The 27,915-nt window shown below is 53.5% G+C and overlaps 1 protein-coding gene across 1 annotated transcript; it reads right to left on the bottom strand.

The window, feature by feature from the left end:
- Positions 1-1,545: 1,545 nt before the first annotated feature.
- On the bottom strand, positions 1,546-27,005 carry Trim29 (tripartite motif containing 29). Its single transcript, XM_021206825.1, has 9 exons — positions 26,082-27,005; positions 18,110-18,205; positions 16,951-17,184; positions 15,218-15,416; positions 12,727-12,828; positions 10,525-10,617; positions 8,003-8,098; positions 5,192-5,268; positions 1,546-2,542 (listed from the first exon to the last, which is right to left on the bottom strand). The coding sequence occupies exons 1-9, from the start codon at positions 26,883-26,885 to the stop codon at positions 2,480-2,482; spliced, it is 1,764 nt and encodes a 587-aa protein (XP_021062484.1). The 5' UTR covers positions 26,886-27,005; the 3' UTR covers positions 1,546-2,479.
- Between the last annotated feature and the right edge of the window lie 910 nt (positions 27,006-27,915).

The following is a 27,915-nucleotide window of genomic DNA, read 5'->3' as shown; positions in this document are numbered from 1 at the left end:
CCCTCCTCTGCAGTGGGAAGTGGGAACAGGAACCCCCAAGACTGGGAGCTTCTAGGGCTCAGAGCATTGTTCCCAGAGTCCGGGCATCTCAGCTCCAAAGTATAGGTCCTAGGAAAGGTCAATGGACTTTGTAGCATTAAGTACCCAACTGCTGGGCACTCCTTGGGGGCTGTTTGTTGGGGAAAACAACAGCAAGGTTGGGGCCTAAGAAACATCAGCCAAGTATAGGAAACTCTGTCTTCGCTCTCGCGGGTGACTACCAAGGAGATCAGAACAAGATGGCAGGTCCTTAGCAGTGCTGAGGGCTCTTCACGGGAGCCTATGACCCCTGCCTCTCTTGAGCCTTTTGAGTCCTCCCTCCCCCTTTATCCTTTCTTTCTCCCCTTTTTTCTGGTTCCCAGGGGCCTCTCTTGGGAGGCCTGGTTATTGAGATCTGAAAGCTTCCCTGAAGCCTTAGGCAGAGGGACGGGGAAGGGGGAGGCGCATTGATGCTCCAGGAACATGAGCTGGTTTAGATTCTTTTCACAGTATACAGTGTGTGGTGTGGGGGATGCCCCCCGTCCCTGTCAGCATTTTGACAGCCTGAGGTAGGAGAGAGAGAAAGGATCATGAGACCAAAGATGTATAATGCCCTGGCCCCACCAGGAGACAGCTTGTCAAGTTTGTACTCTATCATACCATGCTTCTGTCTTTGATTGCCTCTTCCAGGAAGTCCTCCCTGACTGTCCCATAGGCTTCCCTGGGGTCCTAAGGATTTGGATGGTGTCACCCCCTTCCTCTGTACCCCAAGCCTAGAATTGTGTTGTTCCTTGGAAGGCAGTCTCTGTTGTGGCCTCCACCACCCAGGGCCCTTACATGGAGAGTGTCCTTGGGCCATGCCTCTGGTACACCTCTACCACTAGGCTCAAGTCACAAGCTCAAAGCATAGGGTCTTCTATGGAAGACCCTAAGGCAGCATTTTTCAACCCGGGAGTCATGACCCCTTGGTGATCAAATGACCTTTTCATAGGGGTCACCTAAGACCATTGGAAGACACAAATATTAGTAGAAAAATTTCAGTTATGAGGTAGTATTGAAAATAATTTTGTGGTTGGGGGTCACCACACCATGAGGGACTGTACTAAAGGGTCGCAGAGTTAGGAAGGCTGAGAACCACTGCTCTAGGTCTCTCAGGGTAGTCAAGAGCTCCCTAGGCCTCTGTCTGTTGTGTTCAATGCTAAGGAAAGGGGGCCTCAGAAAGTTCCAGGCTTCCTTCCTCAGAGACCCAGACTAGACCCAAAGGCGGCATGTTTTCAAGATACACTGATACACTGAGAATATCAATAGGGATGGCTCACACCTTTAATCCCAGCACTCAGGAGGCAGAGGCAGGAGGATCTCTGTGAGTTCGAGGCCAGCCTGGTCTACAGAGTGAGTTCCAGGACAGCCAGGGCCACACAGAGAAACCCTGTCTCAAAAAAACAAACAAAAACAAAAGAAGTAATGGGGGAGGGGTAATACAGGCCCCTGTGACCCGGAGGGACAATCCACTCAGGGCTAGAGTCATAAAGAGACAAACGGTTTATTCAGGGAGGGGGAAGCCCAAGCCAAAAGTGCCCCCCTCCCCACCCCTGCAAGCTGACTCATGAGGCCCCATCACCCAGGGTGGGAGACAAGCTCCCAATACCCAGTACTGTTCCTGATTTGGCCCTCTCAAAGCCCAGTGACATAGAGGCTGGCTCTCCTGATACGGGTGGTACGTCTTAAGTGAAGCCACTCTTACCAGCCCTCCTGCTGGCCATTACTGTGAAGAGCACCAAATTCCCATAGTCGTGAAAATCTACAGGCCAATTTTCATGAGTAGATTGTGGCGCACCTGGGGAACTGCTCTTCCAAGCAATGGCAGAGAAATGTCTAGGCTACGATCCTCTTGCCAGATAGCATAGACCATTCTCCGGTTTTGTGGCCTCAAAGAGGACATGGCAGAACCTCTCTGCTGGACCAGGAAAAAGCCAAGATGCTGAGAGCATCCCCGAAGGCGTGGCCAAGGCCAGCCATACTGTAGTAAGGGGGATGCAAGAGGACACACGGGACCCATCTCCTCCTGACAGGCTCAGGCTGCCAATACAACATGAGCCCAAGGGACGGGAGCAAAGAGGCTGCCATAACTAGGTACCTGGTGGAAGGAAACGGTCACCCAGCCTGACACGGCAGAGCCTGGGCAGGTGGACAGACTGGCACTGTGTGAGCCTGGTGTATGAGAAAGGAGCCCAGCTGTCTCACGCCCCTGTGGTAGATCACGTGGCCTCACACCTAGAAGTCACAGTGACTGTCTGTCACCAAGCAGAAAGGAGCAGAGGAAGCGAGGGTGCCCTGGTAGGGCTGCTAGAGACCGTGTGGGGGCAGGGTGGGGCTGGGCTCCTGCCCAGGAGAAAGAGCAGCAGCTTGCAAAGCAGGAGCAACAGGAGGATGGGGGAGTGGAGCTTCCTTCGTCCTGAACTCAGGGCGCCTCGTTGGATCCGATGCCACTGCCCTTGTTGACGTAGAATGGCCGATAGTGAGACTGTGGGGAGATAGGAGTGGTTAGGATAACCAGGTGGTTGGAGAAGCCCTTAACCTGCCCACCCAGCCTAGACTCCGAAGCAGCCTGCAAGATCTACCTATCTTGCTACCAGGAGATGGCTGGTGATAGCATAACTTCTGGGTCCAAATCCTAGCTAGAGTCTGTCCCTGCCACTTAGCATATGAGCTTGGACATCATCCCCCACCCCACCCCACCCCCACAATATCTTGATGTCACCACCACAGCCACCGTGTGCTATATAGCATTTTGTGTTCTACAAAACTACACAGCACCGTGCCAAGGACTTGCCATCGACAGACTCAATTAGGTTTTACAACCACCCAATTAAATAGGCGACTATGATCACAGCCACTTTATAAGTAAGCAAACCAGGGCACAGAGAGGCTAGGCAACTTGCCCAAGTCGCCAGCTAGTTGAACAGGGGGAACAAGATGAGAGACCCAGAGACTGGACTCCAAACCCCATCACTCCCTACTCCACTCTACTTCCTGGTATTATTCTTGCGTCTCAAGTACTTCACGCGTCGGCTCACGCTCTCTCTGCTGATTCTCCCTGACAGAAGGATACAGAATGAGCACACCACTATGCCAGGTCCTCCCTCCACTGTGCTCCCTCCTCACCATCCACAATCACGGAGCTCCAGCCTCTCTCACCAGAGCCTCCCTGACCTCCTCTGTGGATCATGTCATGCGGCAATTTCAGGGAACTCAGCCCCTTTCTCCCTTCCTCCTAACCCCCACCGAGAACTCCGTCCCCCCCCCCCCCCGGGCTGGCACGGAAGAGCAAACTGGAGCTGTCCCTGGCCACGACAAGCACTGCCGGCCTCTGGAGGGTCTCAGGAATCAGCCTTGCCCCTAAGTGGGTCAGGCACGGAGCTGCTCTGGGCCTCCCAGAAGCCCCTGGTCTGACACTCTTGCATAGTAGGAATCAGGCCAGGGCAGGAGGGTCTTCAGTGCAGACTTGGGCTAAACCATTGATTCACAAAAGATAAAACTAAGGCCCAAGAAGGGAAACAGGGCATGGCAGAGCCTGGAGCCAGGTCTCTCTCGCCCTCAGGTCCATTCCAGGGCCCCAGAGCAGTCCATGGTGCTTTGGGTAAGGTGAATAAGCAAGAACTTGTCTTTCAGAAAGGCCGTGTCGACAGTGTATGGATTGCAGGCCAGTGGACAATGTTGCTGTCTGATAGGCAGGGGGAAGGGGTGGGCGGGGTGCTCATTTCTATCCCTCCCTAGTTAGGGTCACCATATGTGAGAGTCAGAAGGACTATGAGATCACCCAAGCTGCAGAATTCATGTTAGAAACGGGGAAACTGAGGCATGGATGATCAACTCACACAAGATCACATAGGAAGCTGGTGCTGGCTGGGACCTAGGCACCAAGGCAGCCTGGCTCTCAGGCCTCCCACTACACTGCCCTCCACCCTCCCAACACTAGGTGTCACAGTAGGACAGCACAGCCTTGTCCTGCTGGAGCCTCAGAGGCTGGGGAGCCAGGAAGGTGCACAGGAGGGAGAGGGATAACGCTCTCCCATTATCGGTTTCCCACAGTCCTGCTGCTTCGACGCCCTTGGGCCCAGCTCCGCATTACATGCAATCGCTTAGCTCTTCTCGCCCACAAATTAAAGACTTTTTTCAATTAAACCAGCCCCAGCCGCTCTTTGTAGAACAGAGCAAATCCTGTGCTCTGACCTCAAAATGCAAAAGCAGCTGAAGGGAGGTGCTACCTGCATGGCTCACTGGATGGCCTCTTGGGACCTAGCAAGCCTTTGGGAGGGAAGCATGAGGGGCGATGAAGCCTCCAGGGTGACAATCTGTGATCCATGCTGTCCCCAGGCACGGATAAGACTGTCAATCCACAGGGAATTGCGGGGAGGAGGGGGTGGGGGGGAAGTGGTGCACTTCATCTCATCATCACATTATAAGAATGAAGAGAAGGCCTGGAGAGATGGCTTGGTGGTTAAGAGCACAAACTGCTCTTCCAGAGGTCCTGAGTTCAATTCCCAGCAACCACAGGGTGGCTCACAACCATCTGTAATGGGATTTAGTGCCCTCTTCTGGTGTCTCTGAAGACAGTTACAGTGCACTCATAAATACAAGAATGAAGAGAGTCTTTGAAAAGGGAATGTGGTTCTGAGGTGCCAGCAGATGGCCTGGGTCCCTCGGCCACACCCCCCCTCCAGTGCTGCTTTCTAATAGCCCCAGCTTAGAGTTATTGGAGAGTAAATTCTGAATATACCTTTCTAGCTTTCCCTCCCTATACACACACCATCCCCCCTAATGGCCTCTATGCTATCAGAAGAGAAAGTAGCCCTAGGAATGAATCACATGCCTCTTGGTGACCAAGCCACCATCGATACTCAGTGATCACTTGCAGATACAAACACATAGTACGCCTGTGTTATAGGTTCTAAACTAAGATCAAAGGCAGTGTGCATTTACAGGTCCCCTGCCTGTTAAGTCCATTTCTTCTATCTTTGCTACATGTTGGCATAAGGGTCACTGCTGCCTCCCATGCTCCCAGCATGGCCCAGAAAAGTCACTCTCTTCAAACAGACTCAGAAAGCCTGCACAGTGGCCAGGTCCCTGGACATGCCTACGTTTGGCAATGCTCCCGGTACACCTTACTCACCAGTAGAGTCTGCTTGCCAGATTTCCAAGTCTGAGGCTGGGCCTTGGGAACTTGGCTCCGGAGGAGGGAGGGATAACCTGGGAAGACAAAATGCTCCAGTTAGGAGGAGCCCTGGCCGGCAATCAGGGAGCCCCATAGACGGAGGAGCAGCTTCGATGCCTGCCCCAAAGTGACCCCCAAGCATCATCCAGCCCAAGACCAAGTTCAACCACCTGCAGAGGTGTGCAGCAGCTGGGGCGGGGCGGTTGCCAACTGGACATCCTGAGAGGCAAAGGAAGGAGGCAGCAAGGCAGACAGAAGGAGGAGGAGACAGTCAGATGGATGAGGTCAGACAGCATGAGAACATTGTCTCCCAGTCTAAGTCTGCACTGTGCTGCCAGGATCACCACTCGCTGGCCCAGAAGGTTTAACACTCAGAGACCTGTCCCTTTGCCAGAGTCCAGGACAGCCATTCAGTCAGCAGCCCCTGCCAACGCTGCCCAGAAGGAGGAACTCCTGGCTCTGCTGTGTTGGGAGGGTCGTTCATTGAGCCCCACTTGTGCCAAGCATCACATGAGTGTCTGCCCCTGCTTGGTCCTTTCTTTTAGCTCGGCAGTTTGCCTGAGTCGTATGCCAGCAAGGAGCTATCAGAACTAGTAGCCAAGGCTCGCCAGTCTCCAAATCCATCATTCCACTCCTTCTGCCTGGCTCTGGTCATCTCACATCTCACCAGCAGCAGACCAGGAACCCGCAGAAGGTCAGCCATCAGCCAGTGTGACTGTCACTCAAGGCTAAGACAGCAAGCCCAAGGTCCCAGCAGGTGGCTCTCAGTACTTGATGAGAAGGGGCTGGCGAGGGTCAGGTTGCCTGCCTCCCCACCCTCCTTCTCAGCCCAGACACCTCTATAAAGGGCTTGGCTGGGAGGCACAAAGGAAAGCCTGCTCAGTGGCAGGGCAGATAGCCCATGACTTGGAGAATGAGAAGCTAAAGAAGTTTACAGGGTTAGCATTTGGCAGCCATGCTCCGGCGAGGCTGTGGCTGCGTGCAGTGGGCCCTACCACCTGCAGAACCTCCCGCTGCACTGAACAAGAACCCCTGGAACTGTCCCTGCACCTGGGGTGGAAGCTGCCTGAGAAAGAGAAGATTCTACGGGTCCTGGGTGACAATGAAAACTGGAAATTGAGACCTCGCCTCTCTCTTTCCAGAAAGAAAAACCCATACCAGCCGTAAGAGCTAAGGGCGGGGACAGGGGTGGCCCAGGAGACCAGCCTTGGCAGCAGACAGAAGTCCAAAGAGAGGGAGCCAGGATGGTGGGGACAGGGGACATGCATCTCCTCTCTCTCTCTCTCTCTCTCTCTCTCTCTCTCTCTCTCTCTCTCTCTCTGGAACAGGACCCAGGACCCCCTAGCAGTGACAGAGACCTCCCACAGCATGGCCCTCCTGCCCTTCTATGATAGAGGAAGGGGAGGGATGGGGAGCAGGTACCAGGATTGTTTTTAAACAGCCCACTGCGGTCCAGGGGCTTGGAAAACTCTGCAGTGGCCTGTCCCAGGGTTGTGAACTGATAGGGGGTTTTCCCAGTGCCTGCTGGGAGAGAGAGAGGTGTTAGCGGTGGGTGGCGGTCTTGGCGTGGGTACAGGCTTCCAGGAGGCTGAGGCTCTGACTCCTCTCTGGGGCACTGTGCTCCCGCTGTGGACTGGGCAGAGGGTGTGGGGGGAGGGGGCTCTCAGAACTGCAGGCTATACTGGTACACAGGGCAACTTGGCTAGGCCATCCCTAGTCAGCTTGAAGGTGCCTGCCATGAACTCGCTGGAAGTGAGAAGCCCTTCCAAGGAGGGCCTCAGCAGGAGGCTGTACATAGTCTGATGGGAAATGTCGGAGCCAGGACTAAGAGCTGTTGCCCTCTGCACCATGTGACCTTCAGGCTTCAGGTTGAGCAAGGAGCAGATAAGCACCTGCTGCGAGCCAGCCTGCTACAGAGTCCCACAGTGTCCCCAGCCTGCCACGGAGTCCCAGTGTCCCGTGTCCCACGCCTGGCCCCGATACAGGACTTCCCCAGGGTCTCTTGTGCCCTAGCCTGAACTGGACCACAAGGTGATGAAGCCACTTCAAAGGCCACTGTTTGCTGGAGGGGAAGGGAGGTTCAGGGAGGGGCGGTGTCCTTCTCCATCCCAAGGGGCAAGCCTCTGCTCCTTCGGGGATACGTGTGTGGGCATAGTGAGAAGTGAAAGCTCTCCTCATCAGAGCTGCCTCTAAGACCTAGAGGCAGACAGGAGGGCCCTGACCTACTTACTATACTCCCAGGATGACCTAACCCCAGGGAGTAGGAGATGTAGCCCGTTCAACCTGTTCACGACCCCCAGAGATACAGTAGGTAGGTGAGGGCCAAGTAAAGGGAAAGAGGGTTAGACCTGAGAGGCCTGATCTCCCCTTCAGGCTGCTACAAGATGTCTCTACAGGAAGTTGAGGGCTGCTACATGACCTGGGCTCTAGTCAGCTGCTGGGACAGGCAAACAGAGGTAAATCAGCTCCATAGCAGAGAGCCTGGGAAAGCAGCCCAGAAGAAGCGTCTGGGCCAGGGGTTAGGGAGGCAGGGCGGGTACCCTCCTGCTGTCCCAGCCCATCTTTAGGACCCGGTATGTGTGTCACACCTAAGAAACATCGCCATAGCCCAGCCTCCTCCCCTGCCTTGGGATGCACCACAGGCCCAGCTTCCATCTGGGTTGGTGCCCTCGCCTCCAGAGTGTGTGAGGGAGGAACGAGCCAGAGAGGGAATAGAGACTCAAGCAAGGCAGCCTGTAAGCAAAGCAAAGGGGCAGAGAGTGAGCTCACCTTTCAGGGAGAAGGAGGAGTTGCCTTGCACCGTGGGCATGTCCTCGGAGTTCTGAACAGTGGACGTGTACTCCCAGACCCTGGAGGTATAGTTGCCTGGCAGAACAGAGAAGGCACGTCAAACCCAGGTAGGCAGGCGTGGAGAAGGACCAGGGCATGATCCATCAGACCCTTGACCCTTGGTCCCTTGGCTACCTCCGCCTTCCCTGCTGTGGAGGTGTGTGAGGATAGGTGTGCTCCTGCAGGCCACCGTCCTCAGAATAAGAGGGTGATTTGTACTCTTGAGTGTGTCTCAGGGGATGCACACGGAGAGATCAAGAGGATGCCTCTGGGCTCGCTCCATCCACTTTTACATGGGAGCCCAAGGATTGAACTGGGGTCATGAGGCTTACACAGCAAGGGCCTTGCCCGCTAAGCCATCTTGTCAGCTCCTGTTCTCAGAATAAGGGCACAGCCCTTAACACAGCCCACAGGTGTTCCCCATTCTCACCCACTTCCTGGCACCCCAGCCAAGCTGCAACTTCACTTCCTCTAATACTAGCTTCAGAATGATCCTTTATGCAGGACACGTCCTTGCTCCCCATCCTCAGCAAATTTACATAGCAGGTCTCCCTGTCACCTCCCCCGAGTTCCCTGTGTGCCTCTACCTGCTCCCTCCCGTCACCCTGACCTGCCTAGACCCTGGGCTATAGTTGGCTGTTTAATCGTTCATCTCCTGTGGTGCTGAGGATATGTTTGGTTGGCCCTGCATCAAACTGACACCTACCAGAGCCTTATTTCTAGAACACACTCACCGCATGATTGGTGGACACGCATGCTAATAAATGAGCAAGTAAATACCAATACATCCTATCACTTGGGGACAGAGACTGTTGACAGAATGCCTGACATCCTCTTTGTGGGGTGAACAGGCTAACAGAAAGCCATGTGCAAGGAGGTTTCTGTGGTGTTGAGGAAGAGAACCTAGGGAGAAACAGCAGGGACACCAAGATGACATTGGAGTCCCCACTAACGGGGCACGCTCCTCAAGTTCTTTCTTCCTCAGCAGCAGAGAGCCTTGGGTACCTCCTAAGGAGTCAGGCTCCGTCCGCAGCAGTGGGCCATGAAGCCCATGTATTCCTCTTGTTCCTGAAGGATGAGTTGAGTGAAATGGGGCAAGTAGCCACTCTGACGTTAGATTTAGGGACCTCTCTCAGCAAGTGTCAGGACACAAGGACACACCTCCGCAGACCCATGTACCGGTCACTGTCTTGCTGCAATCTCTCCCAGAGATACTTGCTGGGTGTGGCCACAGCTGTAAACCTTTTGTATGTGGATGGGGGCGGGGAGAGGTATCGGGCAGGCCGGCGTGCAAGCACAGAGTATAATATGCCTGTCAGCTGTAAGGACCTCGAGTGTCTCGAGTCACTTTTCCACATTGTTTTTGGGGACAGGGTCTTTTGTGAACCTGGAGCTTGCTTATTTGGCTAAGCCGTCTGGTCAGTATCACCTCCAGATTCCCCATTTCCATTTCCCTAGCAATGAGATTACAGGCGCACAGAGCCATGCCCAGCTTTTGCACGGAAGTGGTGGGAGTCAAACTTGGGTCCTTGTGCTTGTGTGGCAAACGCTTTACCAACTGAGCTAGCTTCTCCACCTCTACAGCTGTGAATCTCAACCACCAGCAAAGAGGCGGGGCGTCGCCCTCTCCACCAGATGGCAGTGTAGTGAGTGACCTTCCAGTTCTCAGGGGTCTGTTCTAAGGGGTCTTCCTAGGGCTGTCTCTGGGTTGGGGGTGCCTAGCCGAACTGGCCCGGTGCTCTGTACATGACAGGTAGTACCCAAGAGCTCCAGCACAAAATCAGCACACACACACACACCCCCAGACAGAGGCTTCGTGAGCACACCACGATCCTGACCTGGGGCAGTGGTCTCCTCAGCACGCGGAGCGGGAGATCCTGTACCTGACAGCTCCCCTGGGAAAGGCACCCACTCCCCACGCCCAGGTCTGTAATAAGGATTTCCAGACACACTCGTGTCAGGTCAGGCTTTCCTTTCCAGTTGCATCTCAGATAAATCATTTTAGCCACTGCATGGCAAGTGCAAAGTCAGCTCAGGTTCGTGGGCCTTCAGTCCTGATACTCACTAGGAGAGGCCGCCACAGCTAACCTCAGAGTAGACACTCACCTCATTCCCCCAACCCATCCTTCGGGGATAAAAAGAACAAGCAGCCTGGGGATTTTTAAAGCTGCTGAGTCTCGCTAGCTCCTCCCCAGCCTAACTGATGACATCATGCAGTTCAGTTCTGCATAAGCCAGAACTAACTAACTCACTCTCTCTCTCTCTCTCTCTCTCTCTCTCTCTCTCTCTCTCTCTCTCTCTCTCGGCTCAGGAGACCCATCCTGCTCCCTCACTTCCTACTTTTGTCTTTTACTGGGTAGTCAAGACATTCCATCCATGACTCAGCCCTGGCACCACCGTCCCAGGTTGCCACCTGCACACCTACACTGCCCCTGCCTACTGTAAGCTGAGTCTCTGCCTACCTTTTGTGCCATACAGATTGTTGAAATTCTTCTGGTTGGTCTCCTTGGAGAGGCGGCTGGGCGAGGATGGCTGGTAGGATGTCCGGCCCCCACCTGTGAGGCAGAAACATCGTTGCAGAAACGTGGTCTTGACTCTACTCGGGGCCTGTGGACTCCCACTTGCTGAGGGGGATCTTAGTATCCTAAACACCTCCCCTCACCCCCCAGAGTCCTTTGGACTCTTCTATTAAGAACAGTCCCTGGGTCTAGCCTGAGGTAGTCACAAAACTCATCACTCAGATGGGGACCCTTTGGAAAGCAGAGGGGACACTATTGGCTACAGTGCCCAGAGTACTAGACTTCTGGGTGTGTGCTAAGATGCTTGGTCACTCTATGGAGGAGCTTTGAGAGCAGGAGGCTGAGATGCTACGCTCCTGCACTGCAGAGGCTAGGATCTGGGGTCATAGGAGGAAGAAGAGGTATGACAACAGTTGGGGAAGGGGCAGAGGCTATGTGTCCTCCCCCAATGACCTAGCCTCCTACGAAGGCTAATGGACCAGCTTGGATCTCCTATCAACACAGCCTGTGGCTTCTCCCTGTTCTCCGCATTGTGCTCCTACACATCCCCCAGTCAGGGACCTCCTGTTGTCTCTACCCTCTCGCCTAGACACCATACACTCAACCCACTGCTGACTCACCTGGCCCTGCCCTGCCCTGCCTGTCCATCCTTTGCCATCACAGCCCTGCCCTCTCCACTGGGCAGAGAGTCCCTCCTTCCTGAGCCTGGGAACTAATTTCTCCAAGGGAGGGGGTCATAGTCAGTCCAAGCTTCCAGGCTCAGCCTTCGGTGGCCCTGGCTCTCTGATCCTCTTGACGTCTTTGCAGCTCCTCCCATGCCTCTCTTCTACCCTGAGCCTGGGAGTTGCAGGTGTCCTGCCCATCCTGTCCCCACAGGGCAGGGACACCAGAGGAACCTGTTTCTTCCACCTATAGATATCACAACTGACTCACAGGGCCCTGGAGTCTCGCTGCCTCTCTTCACACAGAAGGACACAGGCCAGAGGGGACAGTGACCAGCCTCAGGCTGATTCAGCCTGGCACTCTCAGGGAACTGTTGTAGGAGGTTGCACTCCCTATACCTGGTGAACAGCAGTGGGACCACTCTGGCCCTGGGTCTCCCTTATACAGAGAGAATTGAGCCGAAGCCAGTGGAGATTGGACATCCCCATCAGCGGGGTTTAGACAATGTCATCTGGCTAGCCCTTAACCAAGCAGGGCTGGAAGCAGAGACACCAGGCTGGTACGAGGCAGACGGGGACTTCTAAGGAGAGAGATGTTGGGGATCTGGCCAGCACAGTTTGTCCTTTCATGGAACTGGCTAAGTAAGAGCAGAGGTCTGGGCAAAGAGAGGGGACGGGACTGATGTCAGAGCCTGGTTCACCCCAGGAATGTCAAAGGGGAAATCCTGGCATCTCTCTGCTGCCTAGAACCTTCCAGAAAGTCCAGGTGTTGTTATGAAAGGCGGGGTGCAGAACTTCCTGCATAGTGAGCTCATTTCTTCCAATCCTGAGCCCTGTAGATTTATCTGTCTGTCAGCAACTGCTCAGAGCCTCTGGCTTCACTCTCCAGCTAAATGCCTCCCCAGATCTTCCCCCTCCCGCTCCACCCTCCATTCTCTAGCACCCTCACTTTACTCTAGACTCCCTAGCTCCCACATCCACCTGCATACCCCCCTCTACCCTGGGCCTGCGGCCTGGGATACCCACCCTTATAAGCAACAAGCACTGTTGTGTCTTGTTGCTGGCCTCGAAGAATGTTCCAGATTATTCTGAACCAAGGACAGGTAGACCCTGGCCTAGGCTGTACCCCTGGAGGGCAGACTAAGGAAACAGGTGACTCCGGGGAAAATGCAGAGGGGCAGACTGGCCCTGGAGGCAGCAGCCCTACCCAGGACTCACTGCTTGCAATTACAGCTCTGGCCTGCCAAAGGAGAGTCTGGAAGACACTCTGAAGGACAGGCTACAGGAGTGACAGGCTGCTTTAGGGGACTGATGCATCTAACGAGCAGAGTGCTGAATAACCTGCCACCAAACCAGGACACGTGTCACCCCTGAGTGAACGGAAGCACCGATGCAGGTGCCAGACACCCTGAGTCACTCTGCCCAGGAAGAACCCGTCCGAGAGGGGCTTTGAACCACTACCGTTGGTAGCACACTCCCTCACCCTTGGGTGTGAGGTACATGGAGTATCTCTTCATGGTGTCAGGCGTGCTCCACTCGTTCCCATAGCTGCTTGCGTAGTTGTTCATGTAACGATGGTCCCCACCTGGAAGAGAGAGCGGGCGGGTCAGCAGGGGGAGAGATGGGGAAGAGGGGCTAGCCCACAGGGAGAGTCAAACCTTCACAGAGAACACGGTGTCCACACACACCCTGCTCCTCCAGTAAGCTACTTTCCAGTCACATGTCTCCTGGCAAGGGCTATTGTGTGGATGGTAGATACCCATTTCTTATTTGATCTCTACATCAATTCTTGGGCAGATGTGAACATCTCGATGTGGCAGACAGAAAAGGAAATCAAGGCTCGGGGTAGTGGATCACCGCTGGCGATATCCCTCACTCCACTTCAGTTCCAGCCACTGCTGGCGACATCAGGTGGTGAGCTGAGGTTCTCTCTTGGCCTCTGTGGCCCAGGGATCCAGTCAGCTGTGTAGAGTAAGCTGCACACAGCTGCAGACTCTCAAATCCTAGCAACCGTGTCTCTCGGTGTCCAACTCTACCCTCACCTTGCAGCCTTCCATCCCTCTCCTGTCCCTACTTCCAGGCTGCTGTTTCCTCCAGCCCTCCCATGCTCTCTCAGATAAGGAGTAGATGGCTCAGACCTATCCTTCATCTTCATCTCCATCAGCATCAGCATCTAGCAGGATCCTGGTACCCAGCAGACTAAAGATACTCATCCAGTCCTGGTCCCACTAAACCAAGGATCTCTGTAGGTGGCCTGGTACCTCTGAGCCCTGGGCCTGGGATGGTGCAATGCATCCCTGGTCTGGTAGGCAAGCCTTCATCAGGGAGCAGCAGACGGTCACTCCAAGGTCTGACTCACATGCCACCCAGCCTCTATCTCCTATAACAGATACCATCCAGCCAACAGGCAAAAGTGACAAGAACATAACATTGGCAAAGGAGGCTTCCCCCGGGCCTGCAGCACAGGTGCAGGGCAGCTTAGTCAGCACACTCAGCCTCACCCCTGCCACCGTCACACTCCACACCTTTTATAGGACGCCGGGCCACACCTGCACAGAGACTGTGGCAGGAGTCATCTTGACCTAGAAATGGGACGATGAACCACCAGGAGGCTGGGTGGTTCCTATGAGGTTCGCAGGCTACCCTACCCTAGCTAAGACTGTCCTCTCGCATTGGCCCAAACCATACCCAGAGAGTCTCCTGCAAGGTTTGTGCCACAGAGAATATAATGGCCCTTCTTTAAACCACAGCTGCTGCTGTCAACAGTGGTGGTGACCCTGTTTACGATGAGAAGCCATAGCATCCAGATCAACAGTGGGAAACCCAACAGCATGTCCTCCCCAATGGCTGGGGGCTCTTTGAAAGGCTGCTTCTCCGAATAACAACCTGGACATTTGCAAGATGCAACACCCTGCCAGGGAATAGAGAAAGGCCAAGGAAGGAAAGAACTTGGCATAATGCCCACATCCAGGGGAGCCCTCAATCACACTGGCTGTCACCAGCCCCATTAGGATCATGGCTATTGCCATTAGGAAAAGGCTGTCAGGATCGGAGTGCCATTCTAAGCCAAATGATTGTCTTGCTAAAATGGCTTATCTGTCCTTAGGTGTGATTGAATGCCCACCCCCCACCCCCATATTTCACAAGGACACTGTGTGGTATAATGCACGTGTGGTACCCTGCACACTCCTTGCCTTCTCCTCAGAGAAGAATGATATGTTGCACCTGGAGACCAGACAGAATCACTCCCATTGGTGCTGATGGCTACAAGGCCCAATTGAGCTTCTTTGGAAGATCTTGCACTGGGCCTGAGCCATTGGGACTTGCCCTTGGAGAAAGTACCCAGGCTTCAGGCCCTAAAGGGAATGGGATTGGGTGGAATAGGGCTTAGCAGGGCAGTTTCTCAGGAGTCTTTCTGTGAGGTAATTCAGGTGATCTCTACAGAGGAAAAACGTGACGCAGAGAAGGGCTGATGAGTCAGAGAGACACGCCAAGGCACCTCCAACCCACCACCAGGCCAATTTTAGCCCGTGGGCTTAACACTACTCATCACGGTCATGGTGACAGGCCTCCCTCCCTCCAAGCCCAGATGTAATTCTGGGTTACTTATGAATGGCCTGTAACCCACCCATTCAAAGCCAGCCCATTGAAGCAGAAGCAGTATACAGCTGCTACATTAGAGCTGACAGTCAGATGGAGACTTGAACGAAACCAGCCCTTGGCTTTAGTGAATGGCCCACAGAGGAGGCACCTGTACAAGCAGTTCCCAGAGGCTCTTCGCTCTAGAGACCCTTGTAATAGCTGCCAGTTCAATGGAGCTGTTAGAATCCCTGAACCCAAATCTGAACATGTCCGATGGATGAGTGACTAGGGACCATGAGGGGTCAGCTAGCCAGGTTCTTGTCTATATCTGGTAGCAGGAATTGGCTGAGAAACACACACAGCCTCGGACCTGTAGACAAGGGAGGACCTACCATTTTCCATATGGTTCCTCTCGATGAAGTTGCGGCTCAAATCGGCCTTGCACATCTTCTCGACATGACGCATGCACACATTGAGCAAGTCATCCTTGCAGTTGCCAAGAGACTGTCCCAGCCCCTCTCCCTCCAGCAGGACATGGTAGGTGGGCAGAGGTGGAGGGAGAGAGTAATTGCTCATCAATGCACCAAATTCCTACCGAGAAAGAAAAGCAGCCATTGACTTTGTGAGCTATGGGGAGTTTGGTCTGCAAGGGAACTCTCAGTTTAGCTGGGGACTGTGCTGACACTCAGAAGGGCTGAGTTCTGGGATCAGCTCAATAGCTAGCCTTGCTTTTACTGGATGAGTTGACAGATGAGTCAGCGAAAATCAACCTTGACCAAATTAGCATCCAGATGAGAGATTCCAGGGTTCCCACCACTGATGTGTATATAACGTACGTACTCGGGGAGTTGTGAAAGTGACACGGACTGTGTAGACTTTAGGGGAAAAGGTAAAGAGGTGCGTGGGAATACCAGAACAGTGCGTGTATTTCCATCTTGACAAGGCTTACTCAATCCTGCCTCAATCTTTCTCGGTTCTCACATATCCCTTCTCCCTCTCCTGAGCATCCCTCCTCCTTGAGCCCTAAGCAGCCTGCAAGACCCTTTCCAAACTGCACTTCCTCTTCTAGGTTGTCCTTAGATTGCTCCAGCCCGCCAGCCCTTCTCTGAATTTCCATAGACACTTATCTCCTGAGCCACATGCTTTATCACTTAATTACACACTTTTCCATATTGTTCTCTAATTGTACACGTCTTATCTTCCCAGTTGGATTGCAGCTGCCTGGGGGCAGAAACCATGTCTTATACTTCTCTATTCACCATGGCACCTGATAGAGTCCTGCCTGCCCAGGAGTATCAAAACATTCTAGCAGACAGAAAGATGGATGCATGAATACACAAACAGACGAGATCAAAGATAACAAGTTAGAAATGCTCTCATGCCACCCCTCCCTTTCCCAAAGCAGGCATTACTAATTAATCACAGAACTCTTTCTTATCAAGCCTAGAGCACTGCTGGTCCATAGCAATTGAACTGAGTACAAGGTGACATTTGCATGCCATCCTTAAGAGTAGTAGAGAGGGTAGACTGGAGAGAAAATTAAATAAACGGAAGGATTAATAGAGAATGGATGGATAAATAGTGGGCGGGTGGGAAGTAAGTAGATGAGTGGGTTGGTTGGTTGGTAGTGAGTGGAGGGGGGATGGGTAATGAGTGGATGACTGGGCAGATTTGTAGGCACTGATGGATGGATGGATAGGTGGATGGGTAGATGGATGGATGGGTAGATGGATGGATGGGTAGGTGGATGGATGGATGGATGGATGGATGGATGGATATGTGGATGGGTGGATGGGTGGAAGGATGAATGCTAGGTGGATGGATAGTGAGTGTATGGTAATGGGTGGGTGGATGGATAGTTGAATGAATAGTGAGCAGATAAGTAATGGGCGAGTGGATTGATGGTGAGTGGACGTGTAGAAATGGAAAGAAGAATGAATGGATTGACAGTGGGTAGATGGATAGATAGTGAATGACTAAGGAATGAGTGGATGTATGGATAAATGGATGGAGAGTGGGTCAATGGGCAATGAGTAATTGTACATGGATGAATAGTGAATGAGGGCCTGAGAGACTGGATGAGTTGAGCATCGGAACCGAGGATTTGAACAGTGGAGTCGGCTACCTGCAGGAACAGCACCGAGTCACTGATGCTGTGCAGCTGCTCCCGGGTCTGCTTGTCCTCATGCAGCACCTTGGCCCTCTCATCCAGAGCATCCACGATCACCTTCACTTGGTCCACAGCATCCTGCTCCCGCTGCTCCAGTGCAGCCCTTACTTCCTCCTTCTGCTTCTCCAACTCCCTCACCAGGTCCCTGAAGTTCTGCTCCAGGATAGCCTTCTCGTTGGTGGTAAAGCTCTAGGTCCAGAGTCAGAGGAGGGTTGGGGAAGAGTTGCATTAAGAAAAAAACCCTAGGTTTCTAACAGAGCGGAGAACCCCAGGGCCCTGACTTGACAAGCCTCCTTGTCTACAAATCTCATTTGAAGGCATCATCAGGTGATGCCTCTTATGGATAACCATGCCAGTGCATATGTTATTGCTTTAGGTGGATTGTTTTGTTATTGTTGTTGCTCGAGACAGGATTACACATAAACCAGGCTAGCCTCAGACTTCTTATGTAGTCAAGGTTGGCCTTGAGCTTCTTCTGATCCTCCTACCTCCACCCACTGAGTGATGGGATGACAGGTGTGTGTCACCTGCACATCTGTCTGCAGGTGTTTCTTATGGCCCACTCTTCCTTATTTACTGTGACTCTTGTGGGTCAACATGAGCTTCTATTCCATACTCACGTGACTCTCTACAAGCCCTCACAGTCTCCCACAAGTCAGGGTATGCTTGCCAAAACCCCGACTAGAGCAAACATCATTTGGAAAGTAAATCAGTTGGCTGTTCCTGAGGCCAGGTTCCGAAGTCAGTAACCTTAGATGGGTTTGCAATTATCTAAGCCACAGCAGACATCCTGCTTACCATGCTGGCCCAAGTAGAAAAGAATATGTATTTAGTAGCTGGGTAGTCTGGTGGACAGAGCAGCCACCAGATGACACTGGAAGATACATGGAGGAGGAATGGCTCTAGGGTCTTGTTTGCCGACTCTGGTGATAGGGAAAAGCCCACCTCAATGGCCTAGGCTGAGAAGGAACGTGGGAGGGAATGTCAAAGGGGGTGGGAGGAGCCTAAATATGGTTATCGCCATGGGCCAAAGCCTGGAGCAGCAGCGGAGATCTGCTTCTCTACAACGACACAGGCAAGTGAGGGCGCAGCTGGAGAGCCTCGGGTTACTCACCTTGATCCGGTCTTTCTCCTTTTGCCACTTCTCAGCCTCATCTTCAATCTCCATGATCTTCAGCTGCAGCTGTTCCTTTTGCAGTGACAGCTCGGTCTGTAGGGAAAGCGTAGAGGTTGGAGTTGTCAGGAACAGAGCGGGGCAGAGGAAACAGAACCGGAGACCCGAGCTGATGATTCACCATAGAGCAAACTCGGGCACATTCCCCACGCATCCGTGTAGCCCTTCACTCAGCTCATGTCATCAGTAGCTCAGATCTGCCGGGCTCTGTGCTAGTGGCTAAGAATCCAGCAATGTATCCAATGCCATGCTTCTGTGTTAATGGAACACTAGGGCTGAGCAGTTTGGCTGTGTCCTTATAGGACCTAAGCCACCTAGATTCTCCTACCTAACCTGAAAGGTGGGAGATTCTAGTTCCCTTCAGTGGGCCTAGGCCATTGGTGAAAAAGAGAATCTGGACTCAGCCCAGGCCAGTGGAGCCCTGCCCAGGGAGTGTCTTGTAGCAGAAACCCCCGTGCAGCGTTTCTGTGGCATGACGCAGGCCTGGTGTTGCAAGCAAGAGCTGGGGTTGCCGGCGGCACAGACTCCGTCTAGGCAGGCACAGCTGTAAACCTGTTTATAAGAAAGGGAGCGTATCTGCAGTGTGGGCAAGACGGGAACACTCCCCCAGGCTCCCTGAAGGAAAAAAAAACTACAAGGTGAGGCCAGGCAGGGGAGGAGAGGACCTGAGACCCACAGAGTTCAAGAGACTCACAGAGTGTCGGACCCTGTGGTGGGCTCAGAAGAAGCTCTATCAGGAGGGTAATGAGACATCAGGATTACGCTCACCCTTGATTTCCATGTGGGGGAAAGCCCTTCTCTGAAAAGCAGCTGTCACTGGGACAGATTGGAGGTGTGAAGCTAAAGCCAAGACTATCTGATGAGTCAAGGGCACCTCTGTTTTCCTCCTGGGCCTCACTTGGGCCCCCAAAGCCTTGTCCAGCTTGGAAGATAAAGGGGTGATCCTTCCAGGAGGCCTTGAATGACTCAGAGCTTCCCAGAACCACTGGGGTTCGAAAACAGACTCTTACCCGTCTCTCTAGCCATCTCCCCAGGGAACCTACAAGATCACCTTGGCTAAGGGGAAGAAATCACAAGCCATGAGACAGGTGAGCTCTTCTGGCAGGGCGTCCTGAGCAGCTGGGCCTGCAGTATCAACAGCTGCTTTTGAACAGACCACGGAACCAAGGAGCGCCTGTAGCCGAGGCTGAGGGATAGCCCGGGGATGCTCACAGCAATCCCCAGAGCACAGCTCCTAATGGTAAATAGGTTCCCATTGGCCTTTTAGAAACGGTGTCCAGAGGTGTGGAAAACAGGGACTCAGGAGCCACAGAGACCCCCCCACACACACACACACACAGGAAGTCCTGCTTCCTTGGCCTCTTCACCACCACCATATTCCCAGGCTCGCCAGGCAAGAGTCTAAGATGTGCTCAGCAAGCACCTGCCCCACCACCAACATCTGAAAACCCCACAGCATGGAAAACACCAGCGCCAGAGAGGAAGACAGGGCTTGCAGGAGGAGGTAAGGGTGGGGACTTGGCTGGGTCTCTGGAACAAAGCTTGAGAGAAGACACAGGAGCAGCAGGGGTGGGGGTGGGGAACAAAGAGAGTAAGCCCCCACCCTCCAGCTCTGCTCTTTGAGGTGAAGAATCAAAACGCCCAGGAAACAACACTTTCAGAGCTAGTGATCTAAAGACCCTAATGTGGTCCAGGCCTGAACAGAAGCTCTGTACCCTGAGGAATAGGCATAGAAAGTGGGATAAAGGGTGTGTCCCAGCAACTCTCCCATCCCTAAAGAATTCCTGGGGGGGAGACCAGGATCCAAATAAAGCAGGAGGTCTCCCAAATTCTGCAGCTGTGCCTTTCGAGTAGGGCTCACTCAAAGCTCACGAATAAGAATCCAAGATTGAGACCCTTAACCGCCACCCGCAGGCGGGCTGTGGGGTCTTGTAAGTTCCTCCACTTCCCTGTGCTCTAGCTCCATCTGTGCTGTGGAGGAAAGCTGAGCACCCAAACCCCCCACGGAGGGAGTAGGAGAGCTGGGGATCACCAAGTGACGCTCTCAGAAAGTACCTGGCACAGAGTAAGCACGGACTGAGGAATGTCCCCATGGCCACTTCTCTATGGCACCTCCCAGGTGGGGGAAAGCTGTAGACATAACAAGTAGGGTAATGGCTCAGGTGACCGAGACATGTTAGATGGTGAGGCTGGTAGGTGGGGACTGATGGGGTCCAGATGTGGTCTAGACCACACAGTCGGGATGTGGGCAGACTGTGGGGTGGACAGTGGCTGGGACACCAGACTTAAAATGTAAGATATCGGGCTGGTGAGATGGCTCAGCGGGTAAGAGCACTGACAGCTCTTCCGAAGGTCATGAGTTCAAATCCCAGCAACCACATGGTGGCTCACAACCATCCGTAACGAGATCTGATGCCCTTTTCTGGAGTGTCTGAAGACAGCTACAGTGTACTTACATATAATAAATAAATAAATCTTTTTTTTTTTTTTAAAAAGTAAGATATCCCCTTGCAAGGGGGACCCTGGGGGGAAGCAGGAGAGAGGTAGAAAAGGCAGAGAACAGGCAAACCTCTGCTAGTGGGAGAAGATGAATGGTGGAGTTAGGAGCTGGAGGTGAACAGTGGTGCCAAAGACACCGATCAAGAGCTGTGTGGTCAGCCCACAACTGGGTGAAGGCTCTCCCTAGGAGAATGGATTGGCTAGCCAGGAGGAAGGAAGGAGGCCCTGGGTCCAAGGGATAGAGCTCAATGTAGTTTAGGCCATGAAGCACTTAAGCCAAGGACAAAGAGAGATCAGCTCCTCAGAGTCCACAGTTATGAAAGACAGGGAGGGAAGGGGGAGGGCAGGGGCCATCTGAGGTCTGGAGAGGAGAGTGGGGGTGTTGCCCAGCCACCTATGTTGGCAGGAGGAGATGGCCAGCCTGGGCACGTGCAAGGGCAGGATCAGAAGCGGAGACAGGCAGTCTGCATCAGTGGGCGGCAGAATGGGTCAGGGCAGAGGAGAGACCGGCCCTCCTCTTCTCTGAGGCTCTAAAGATGTCGGACATGGGCGGGGAGAGGCCCGGTACCCACACCACAGTCAGCAAGACCAGACCCGCAGGATACAGCGTGTTCCTGGGGCTGGGTGGGGGTGGTGTCACAGTAATGGCTCCTTTTCCTATCTAGGAGGGGTCCTGTCCCTTTGAGGACAGGTGTTAGAGTCAGATCCCTAGCGATGTGCCTCGGGTCTTCTCAGTGGTTGTCAGGATTTATTCTGCAGAGAAAGTAACAACAGGATATCCAAAGATACCAACCACGACTACCGACAGACAGGTAGAGGAAAGGCATTGGGCTCCTGAGTATCTCCTACAAGCCCGAGACCCTGTGGAGGTCAGTGATGTTAGCTACACATTGCTGAAGCAGCAACTAAGACCTAGAGGGGCTATGTAGCTGGTCCAAGTGTGCACACTGAGAAAGAGATGTAAAGCCAAGTCATAATCATGGAGCCCACTTCTTGTTCTGTGTTCTTCATAAGCTCCTTGAGAGATAGGAGTCTAGACATTCCTAGGACATAGATCTTGTCCTTTACCGAATTCCTTCCTCTTTGGAGCTGGTGAAGTTCAGCAATTTTCCCTTCCTACTGCGCGCGCGCACACACACACACACACAGACACACACACACCACACACACACATCGGCTCTAGCTATCACTCTCTTACTCCCCTCCCCCCTCCCCCAAATGCCTCAGATGACTGATAGGCCTCAGTGCTCCACCCCTCCCCTTTCCTCCCTCCTGCCTTCCTCCCACTCCTCGCTTCTTTCCCTCCACCCTGCCCAGGCCTGTCCCTAAATGCTTCCTTTGTTCCCTTCTCCCACACTGTCTGGGGCCTCTCCTCTGTGAAGGGTAGGATGGCCATTGTATGGGTCGCTCAGCATTAAAATTCTTGTGACCTTGAGTGAGTAGAAGCCCCCCCCCCCCCCGCCAGTAGAGGGATGGTACTCCCTGAGGTGCTTCAGCCTAGAGTGGCCATCAAGTATAGACATAGTCAAGCACTAGACCCGTGGACCAGCAGGGCCCCGGGAAAGAAGAACCTGGCCCGCCAAGCTGTTCCATCAGCCTGGATTAACTGCATGGGCCCTGGGCTGTGACATTTACCAAATGAGCCAGTTAATTGCCAAATTTGTACTCTCAGACACATAGTAATTACCTGGATAAGAATCTGAAATGCTGAATAGATTTCATATTTCTATGCTCACGTGTCAAATGGCCTCCTATCTGTCCACCAGCTTCACTGAGGGGTCGGTCCTCTCTCACTCCCTCGGCTTCCTCCTGCCTCAGGTTAAAGGGTGGTGCCAGCCAGAGTTCGAGGCTTCATCCTGGCATCTGCAGACCACGGAGGAGCCCTACGGCTGTCACTACCCAACCCTTAGTTTCATTTCCCTTGTGGTGAGTTGCCCAGCTATACATTAGAATCCATGTGAACCAGAATGTCTCAGAGCAGAGACTGGACTGTGTTCTAACAGATCACCGAGTGACCCCCGCCTGCAGCCTGTTGTTTGGAGGCCCCTAGATTTGATGATCACAGGATTAGAAGACCCTTCTAATCCTGCTAGGGAAGGAGGTTTGAAGTAGTAGAGAGAAACCCTCCATCCCACCCCACCTCAGCTCTTCGTCCCTGGCCTTTGTGTGCGTCCCTGCATCACGGAGCCTGCCCTCCATCCCTCAGGACGGCTTCATTTGTAATCATGCAAATGCTGAGCCCATAGAGACTGGATCACCAACCACCTGCCTGGTTCTCACTTTCCAGTCCTTTAATGGATTCCCCTCATCATCCAACTGATCATGCCCCCTGTCTCACACCTGAAAATGACAGGGAGATTCTAAGCAGCCCAGCTTTTAGTCTGGCTCCTCTTCCTGAACGCCAGTCCCCACCATCTGCTGCTCAAGGAGCTTTCCTCCCCAAATGAGCTCAGAGAGAAACCCAAGGACCCGTGGCTGCATTAGGCTGGTACCCAAGTGGCTCAGACTTGCTCAGAGAATTGGGCAAGAGGATGAGAAATCAAGCCACAAGGCAAAGTAAGAGAACTGAGTCAGGTGAGAATGTCTAGAGTGTGGACAGGTCACTTAATATGAGCCCTTTGGGGTCGCACTCCAGTTTGAATGTCATCAGTGTACACCTTCCCATGCCAACGATGTCAACCCAGAGACCAGGTCAAATGCACCTTAAGACAGGGCCACCTGGAGCAGGCAGCTGTAACTGGAGGGACTTGGAATGGTTAGGGAGGACAATCAATAAATAGGATGTTGGTATCCCTCTTCATCTTACCTCCTAACATAGCCTGAGAAAACCCTGAGGTATAAGGTGGACCAATGAGGAGCACCTATGGGACATTGAGACATTGGGACATTGAGAGTAGAGAGGGAAACACTGACATTCACTAGAGGAAAGGGCCACTCTCGTGTGTTACAACACATGATCTTTTCCCAGTACAGCTTGTGCTCCAAATCTGTACATAGGCTGGAGGTCCGGGAGATGAGTGCCCGTGGCCATGGGTGTCATCTTCAGCTTTGTGCAACTAACCTAGACATTGCCTAATGACCTCACCTGGCCTCACCAGCAGGCCTGCAGAGCTGGTTCTGCCTGCTCCCTTGCACAAAGGCACGCAGGAGCTGGTGTTTGAGTTTGGTTCGGATGCCTTCAGAGGATACCAGAATTAACACTCTGCTTCACCCCAACCACCTCCCCTATTCTGGGTCAAAGTCTCCCCCCCCCCACCAAGTCCAACATCCCATAATAGCCAGCCCCAGACAGACCGCTTCCGCACTGTCTCCTGGATGCTCAATCCCACTCCTCTCTGTCTATCCTAGTGTTGCAAGAGCACAGACAGGTGAGTTGTTACCCAAGGTTACCCCAAGTTCCCGCCATAGCAGCCACTCCAGTATGCCATTCCCTCCCAAGGTGGGACCTAGGCACAGCTTTCTCCAGCCAGGTTCCATCCTTCCCTTGGGTGTGCCCGCCCCACCCCCTCATCTTCAGGGTAAACAGGAAGGAGACCGTGAGACTGAGAATGCTCCATTAAACCCTGTATTCTCCCTCTGTGATTCCGTGTTTATGCTTCTGCATACCTGGGAGGGTGTCCCATCTTGTTTGTGTGTCTGAGACTCTGTTTCTTTACCAAGCTCTTGGAGTCAAGAACTCTCTGAGCCCTACAGCAGCCCCTGGCTGAGAATAGCAAACTCGGAAGCTCTTGTGTCTCCAGGCTAGAATGCCCACACCTTCCTTCCCTCTGGAACCAGCCCTTCCACAGATGCTCACAGTGGAGCCAAAGTTTGCCCAGAAAAGAGGCTAGGGTGTATACCAGGCTTTGGGGGGAGTCAGGACCTGAAACCTTTGCTTTCTCAATCCACTTTGTCCCCCTTCTCACCCCAGAGTCCTCGGGGACTTTTTTAAAACTCCTGGGGCTTCATGGAGAAACATGAAAATAGTCTAGAGCAGTGGTGTTTGTTTGTTTGTTTGTTTGTTAAGATAGAGATTCACCGAAGGGACATGACCCGCAGGTTGAGAACCGCTGGTGTAACCCATGCCTCGGTTTCACATGGAGGGAGCTTAGTCACTGTCTTACATTTCATGACTGGCACCCTCTTAACACCAGGCCTGAAACTGGTTCCCAGTACCTTCCTTCTGTCCTGAATTCCCCAGCACAGTCCCTAAGAATGGCTTCATGCTTCCTCCCTCTTGTCTCCCATCCTGAAGCTAAAGGCCAGGATGGAGCCAGGGGACACTGGTGTCAGAGGACACTGGGGCCAGGGACAGTAGAAGCTGAAGATACTGTTGGGAGCCAAGGGAAGCATCTAGAGAGGATATCTGTTCCCATCTGCGACTCAGAACCTGCTGCCTGACCGTCGTGGCAAGAGGCACAGAGTGAGTGACCTGCAAGCATGTGATCTCGGAGCTAGGTACAGAGGAGTCCCTTGGGGTACAAAAGCTGACAAGAAAGTAAAGCCCCTGCCCTGGCCACCAGGAAGGTTTGCCCCTGGGAAGGCCGCATTCTGCTGGGTGAGGGAGCTCAGGAAGGGACAAGGCCAGTGGCCACAGCTGGGACTTAACCCAGAATACCTTCCCCAGATGCAACACATCCACAAGTCTCCGCTTGCCTCTGCTCCTCCCAGTGGAAGTACCGCCTAATCGCACACAGGGAATTCACACAAACACACTTACGTAGCCCATACATAAATATGGGCAGACACCCACATTCGCAGACACCCTCGTGCGTGTGCGTATAAAACACACATTTACATCCACCCACCCACACATGCTCTCGATCCAGTGCTGTCCACCCACAGGCACAGACCTGCCAACTGGAGCCACACAAACAAAGGGCACAGGGCCCAACTGAGAGCAGAGGAAGGGATGGGGGTGGGGTGGGGNGGGGTGGGGTGGGGTGGGGTGGGGTGACGTCCAGATTAGGGCAGAGCCAGCAGCTGCAAGACTGCAAATGCAAACCCGGAATCAGGGGAAAAAAGGGGGTACTCAGGAGCCCTCAAGTCCCCTCTTCCTGCCTTAGTATCTCCTGTGAGGACAGAGGGAGGGGAGGGAGGAAGGGAGGGAGAGAGAGACAGAGACAGAGGAAGAGACAGACAGAGGGAGAGACAGACAGACAGACAGAGAGTCAAGCAGAGAGTTCTGAATCCTTCCATTTAATACTCCAGCCTGACTTAGATGCATCTGGTGAGCTTTGCCTAGCGTCTAATCTGTTTGCTTGCCTATGGGATGTCCCTCTTAAGATCCTTGGAAGTTAGAGAGTGACCTCTGACCCCCAGGGTGGAGGTGAAGAGGAGAAGAAATGTTCCCTAAAAGCAGAGCACCGTGAAGCCTCAGTGAGGGTCCAAATGGGAGGGGTAAGGGAAGACAGCCAGGGGCCTAGCAAGTCACCTCCTTCTCGGCCTTGGCCTCCTCCACCGTCACGGTGCTGTGGTTCTTGTGCTCCTGGAACATGCAGAGATAACAGATGCAGGTCTGGTCGGTCTGACAGAAGAGCTCCATAGTCTTGCCATGCAAGGGACATTTTCGGGCCTCGAAGTCCCGGATGGGCTCGAGCAGCTGGTGGTCCCGAAAGGCAGCGCCCTCCAGATGGGGCTTCAGATGCAGCTCACAGAAGGAAGCCTGGCACACCAGGCAGGACTTGACGGCCTTCTGCTTGTTGCCGATGCAGGAGTCGCACAGCACCTCCTCGGAACCCGACTTAGCCCGCGCCAGGAGGCTGGAGTCAGCCCTGGGGTAGCTATTCCTGCGGACTTCCCCGGGCTCCACGATGGTCACCGTGGGTTTGCGGGGCTCGGAGAAGATGGACTTTCGCAGCTCCCCCTTCTCAGCAAAGGTCACAGGAGGTTTCTTGGAAGCCCCCAACTGCAGCCCGGCATAAGGGGACCTCCTTCCTTCCGCAGAGTCCATACTGAAGTAACTGGAGCCTTTGTCGTCTACAGACTCCACGAACTGGATGATAGGCCTGCGCCACTCGTTGCTGGAAAATAGGCCACTCTTCCCCTCCCCTGACTTCAGGGCACTGCCCAGGGTCTTGCCCTCTGTCACCTCCCCACTGTGCCCGTTGGTTGTCTTGGTGTCCTTACTGTCTGCTTTAGTGCCATTCTCTAGGCTGACGCTGGGACCCGGTGGGCTGCGGGCGTCCCTGGCTTCCGGGCTGGCCCCATTGCTCCTGCAGGCATCGGCACCTTCCATGGCAGGTCACTGGCTAGCCTGTGTCTGCTGGTTGGGGTCTCGTGGCTGGTGACTTCAGCGGATGTCTCGGGCACGGAGTGGGGGCTGGCAGCCAGAGCCCAGGGACACACCTGTGGGGAGAAGGTGGGGCAGGAGGAGGAGCCATAGGAGGAGCAACCTGACAAAACGGGCCCAGAGAGACAGGCGGGGCAGAGTGGTTAATTACCTGGGCCACGCCTGCACATTCATCCCTAGCCCGGGATTTTAAAGAAGTGTATTTTATGTCCCAGTTTTATTACTTCCCACCACTGACAACCAGTTAGGCTGCTTCCATCAGATGCACTTCTGGCAGGAAGGCGGAGCCTCTGTCCTCTCAGGTGGGCAGGCTTTGAGGAGGTCATTGCCCCTGGGGGCAGAAGGTGAGGTGTCCGCAGAGGTCCACGGGACAGAAAGCTTCTTAATTGGGTCACACAAGCCAAATCACCTTGTAATTTGCGGGCTGGACATCAAAAGCAAGTCTCCACCCTAGGACAGCACATTCTGAGGGAAGCTGTGGCCCGGGTCTTATATGCAAGGATGATTCTAACCAATTTGCGACTGATGTCTTAGGTATTTTACATGTCTGAGCTTATTTAAGCCTCTCTACAATCCTGTCTGCTTCTCTCTCTCTCTCTCTCTCTCTCTCTCTCTCTCTCTCTCTCTCTGACTCTGACTCTCTCTTTCTCTCTCTCTGCCCCCCCCACTGTGTGTGTGTGTGTGTGTGTGTGTGTACCTTCCAGTGTTATGTTGTATATGTGACACACAGAGGATAAGCTAAGGAACGTTCCTGACAGTGGCACTACTGACACAGGATACCACGTCTAGTGTTTACATGGTGCTAGAGAGTGAATCGGGTCCTCATGCTTGCCCAGTGAACATTTCACCCACTGTGGTATCTTGGAGGTTATTCCATAGGGCCCAGCCAAGAAGAGGTATGCAGGTTTTTCTGAGTCATACCAAAAACCTACCGAAGAGAAAGGGAAAAGTCAATGTCTGGTCTTTGGGGAACCCC

This window comes from Mus pahari, chromosome 10, assembly GCF_900095145.1.
Source record: "Mus pahari chromosome 10, PAHARI_EIJ_v1.1, whole genome shotgun sequence".
NCBI classification, from domain to species: domain Eukaryota; kingdom Metazoa; phylum Chordata; class Mammalia; order Rodentia; family Muridae; genus Mus; species Mus pahari.
This window is presented reverse-complemented; position numbering and strand designations above follow the sequence as displayed.

Coding starts and splice junctions, on each gene's coding strand:
- Trim29 (XM_021206825.1), bottom strand. CDS start 26,885: ATGGAAGGTGCCGATGCCTGCAGGAGCAATGGGGCCAGCCCGGAAGCC. Junction 18,206..26,081: donor AGGCCAAGGCCGAGAAGGAG/GTGACTTGCTAG, acceptor CTTTCCCTACAG/ACCGAGCTGTCACTGCAAAA. Junction 8,099..10,524: donor CAATCTGTATGGCACAAAAG/GTAGGCAGAGAC, acceptor CTGTTCTGCCAG/GCAACTATACCTCCAGGGTC.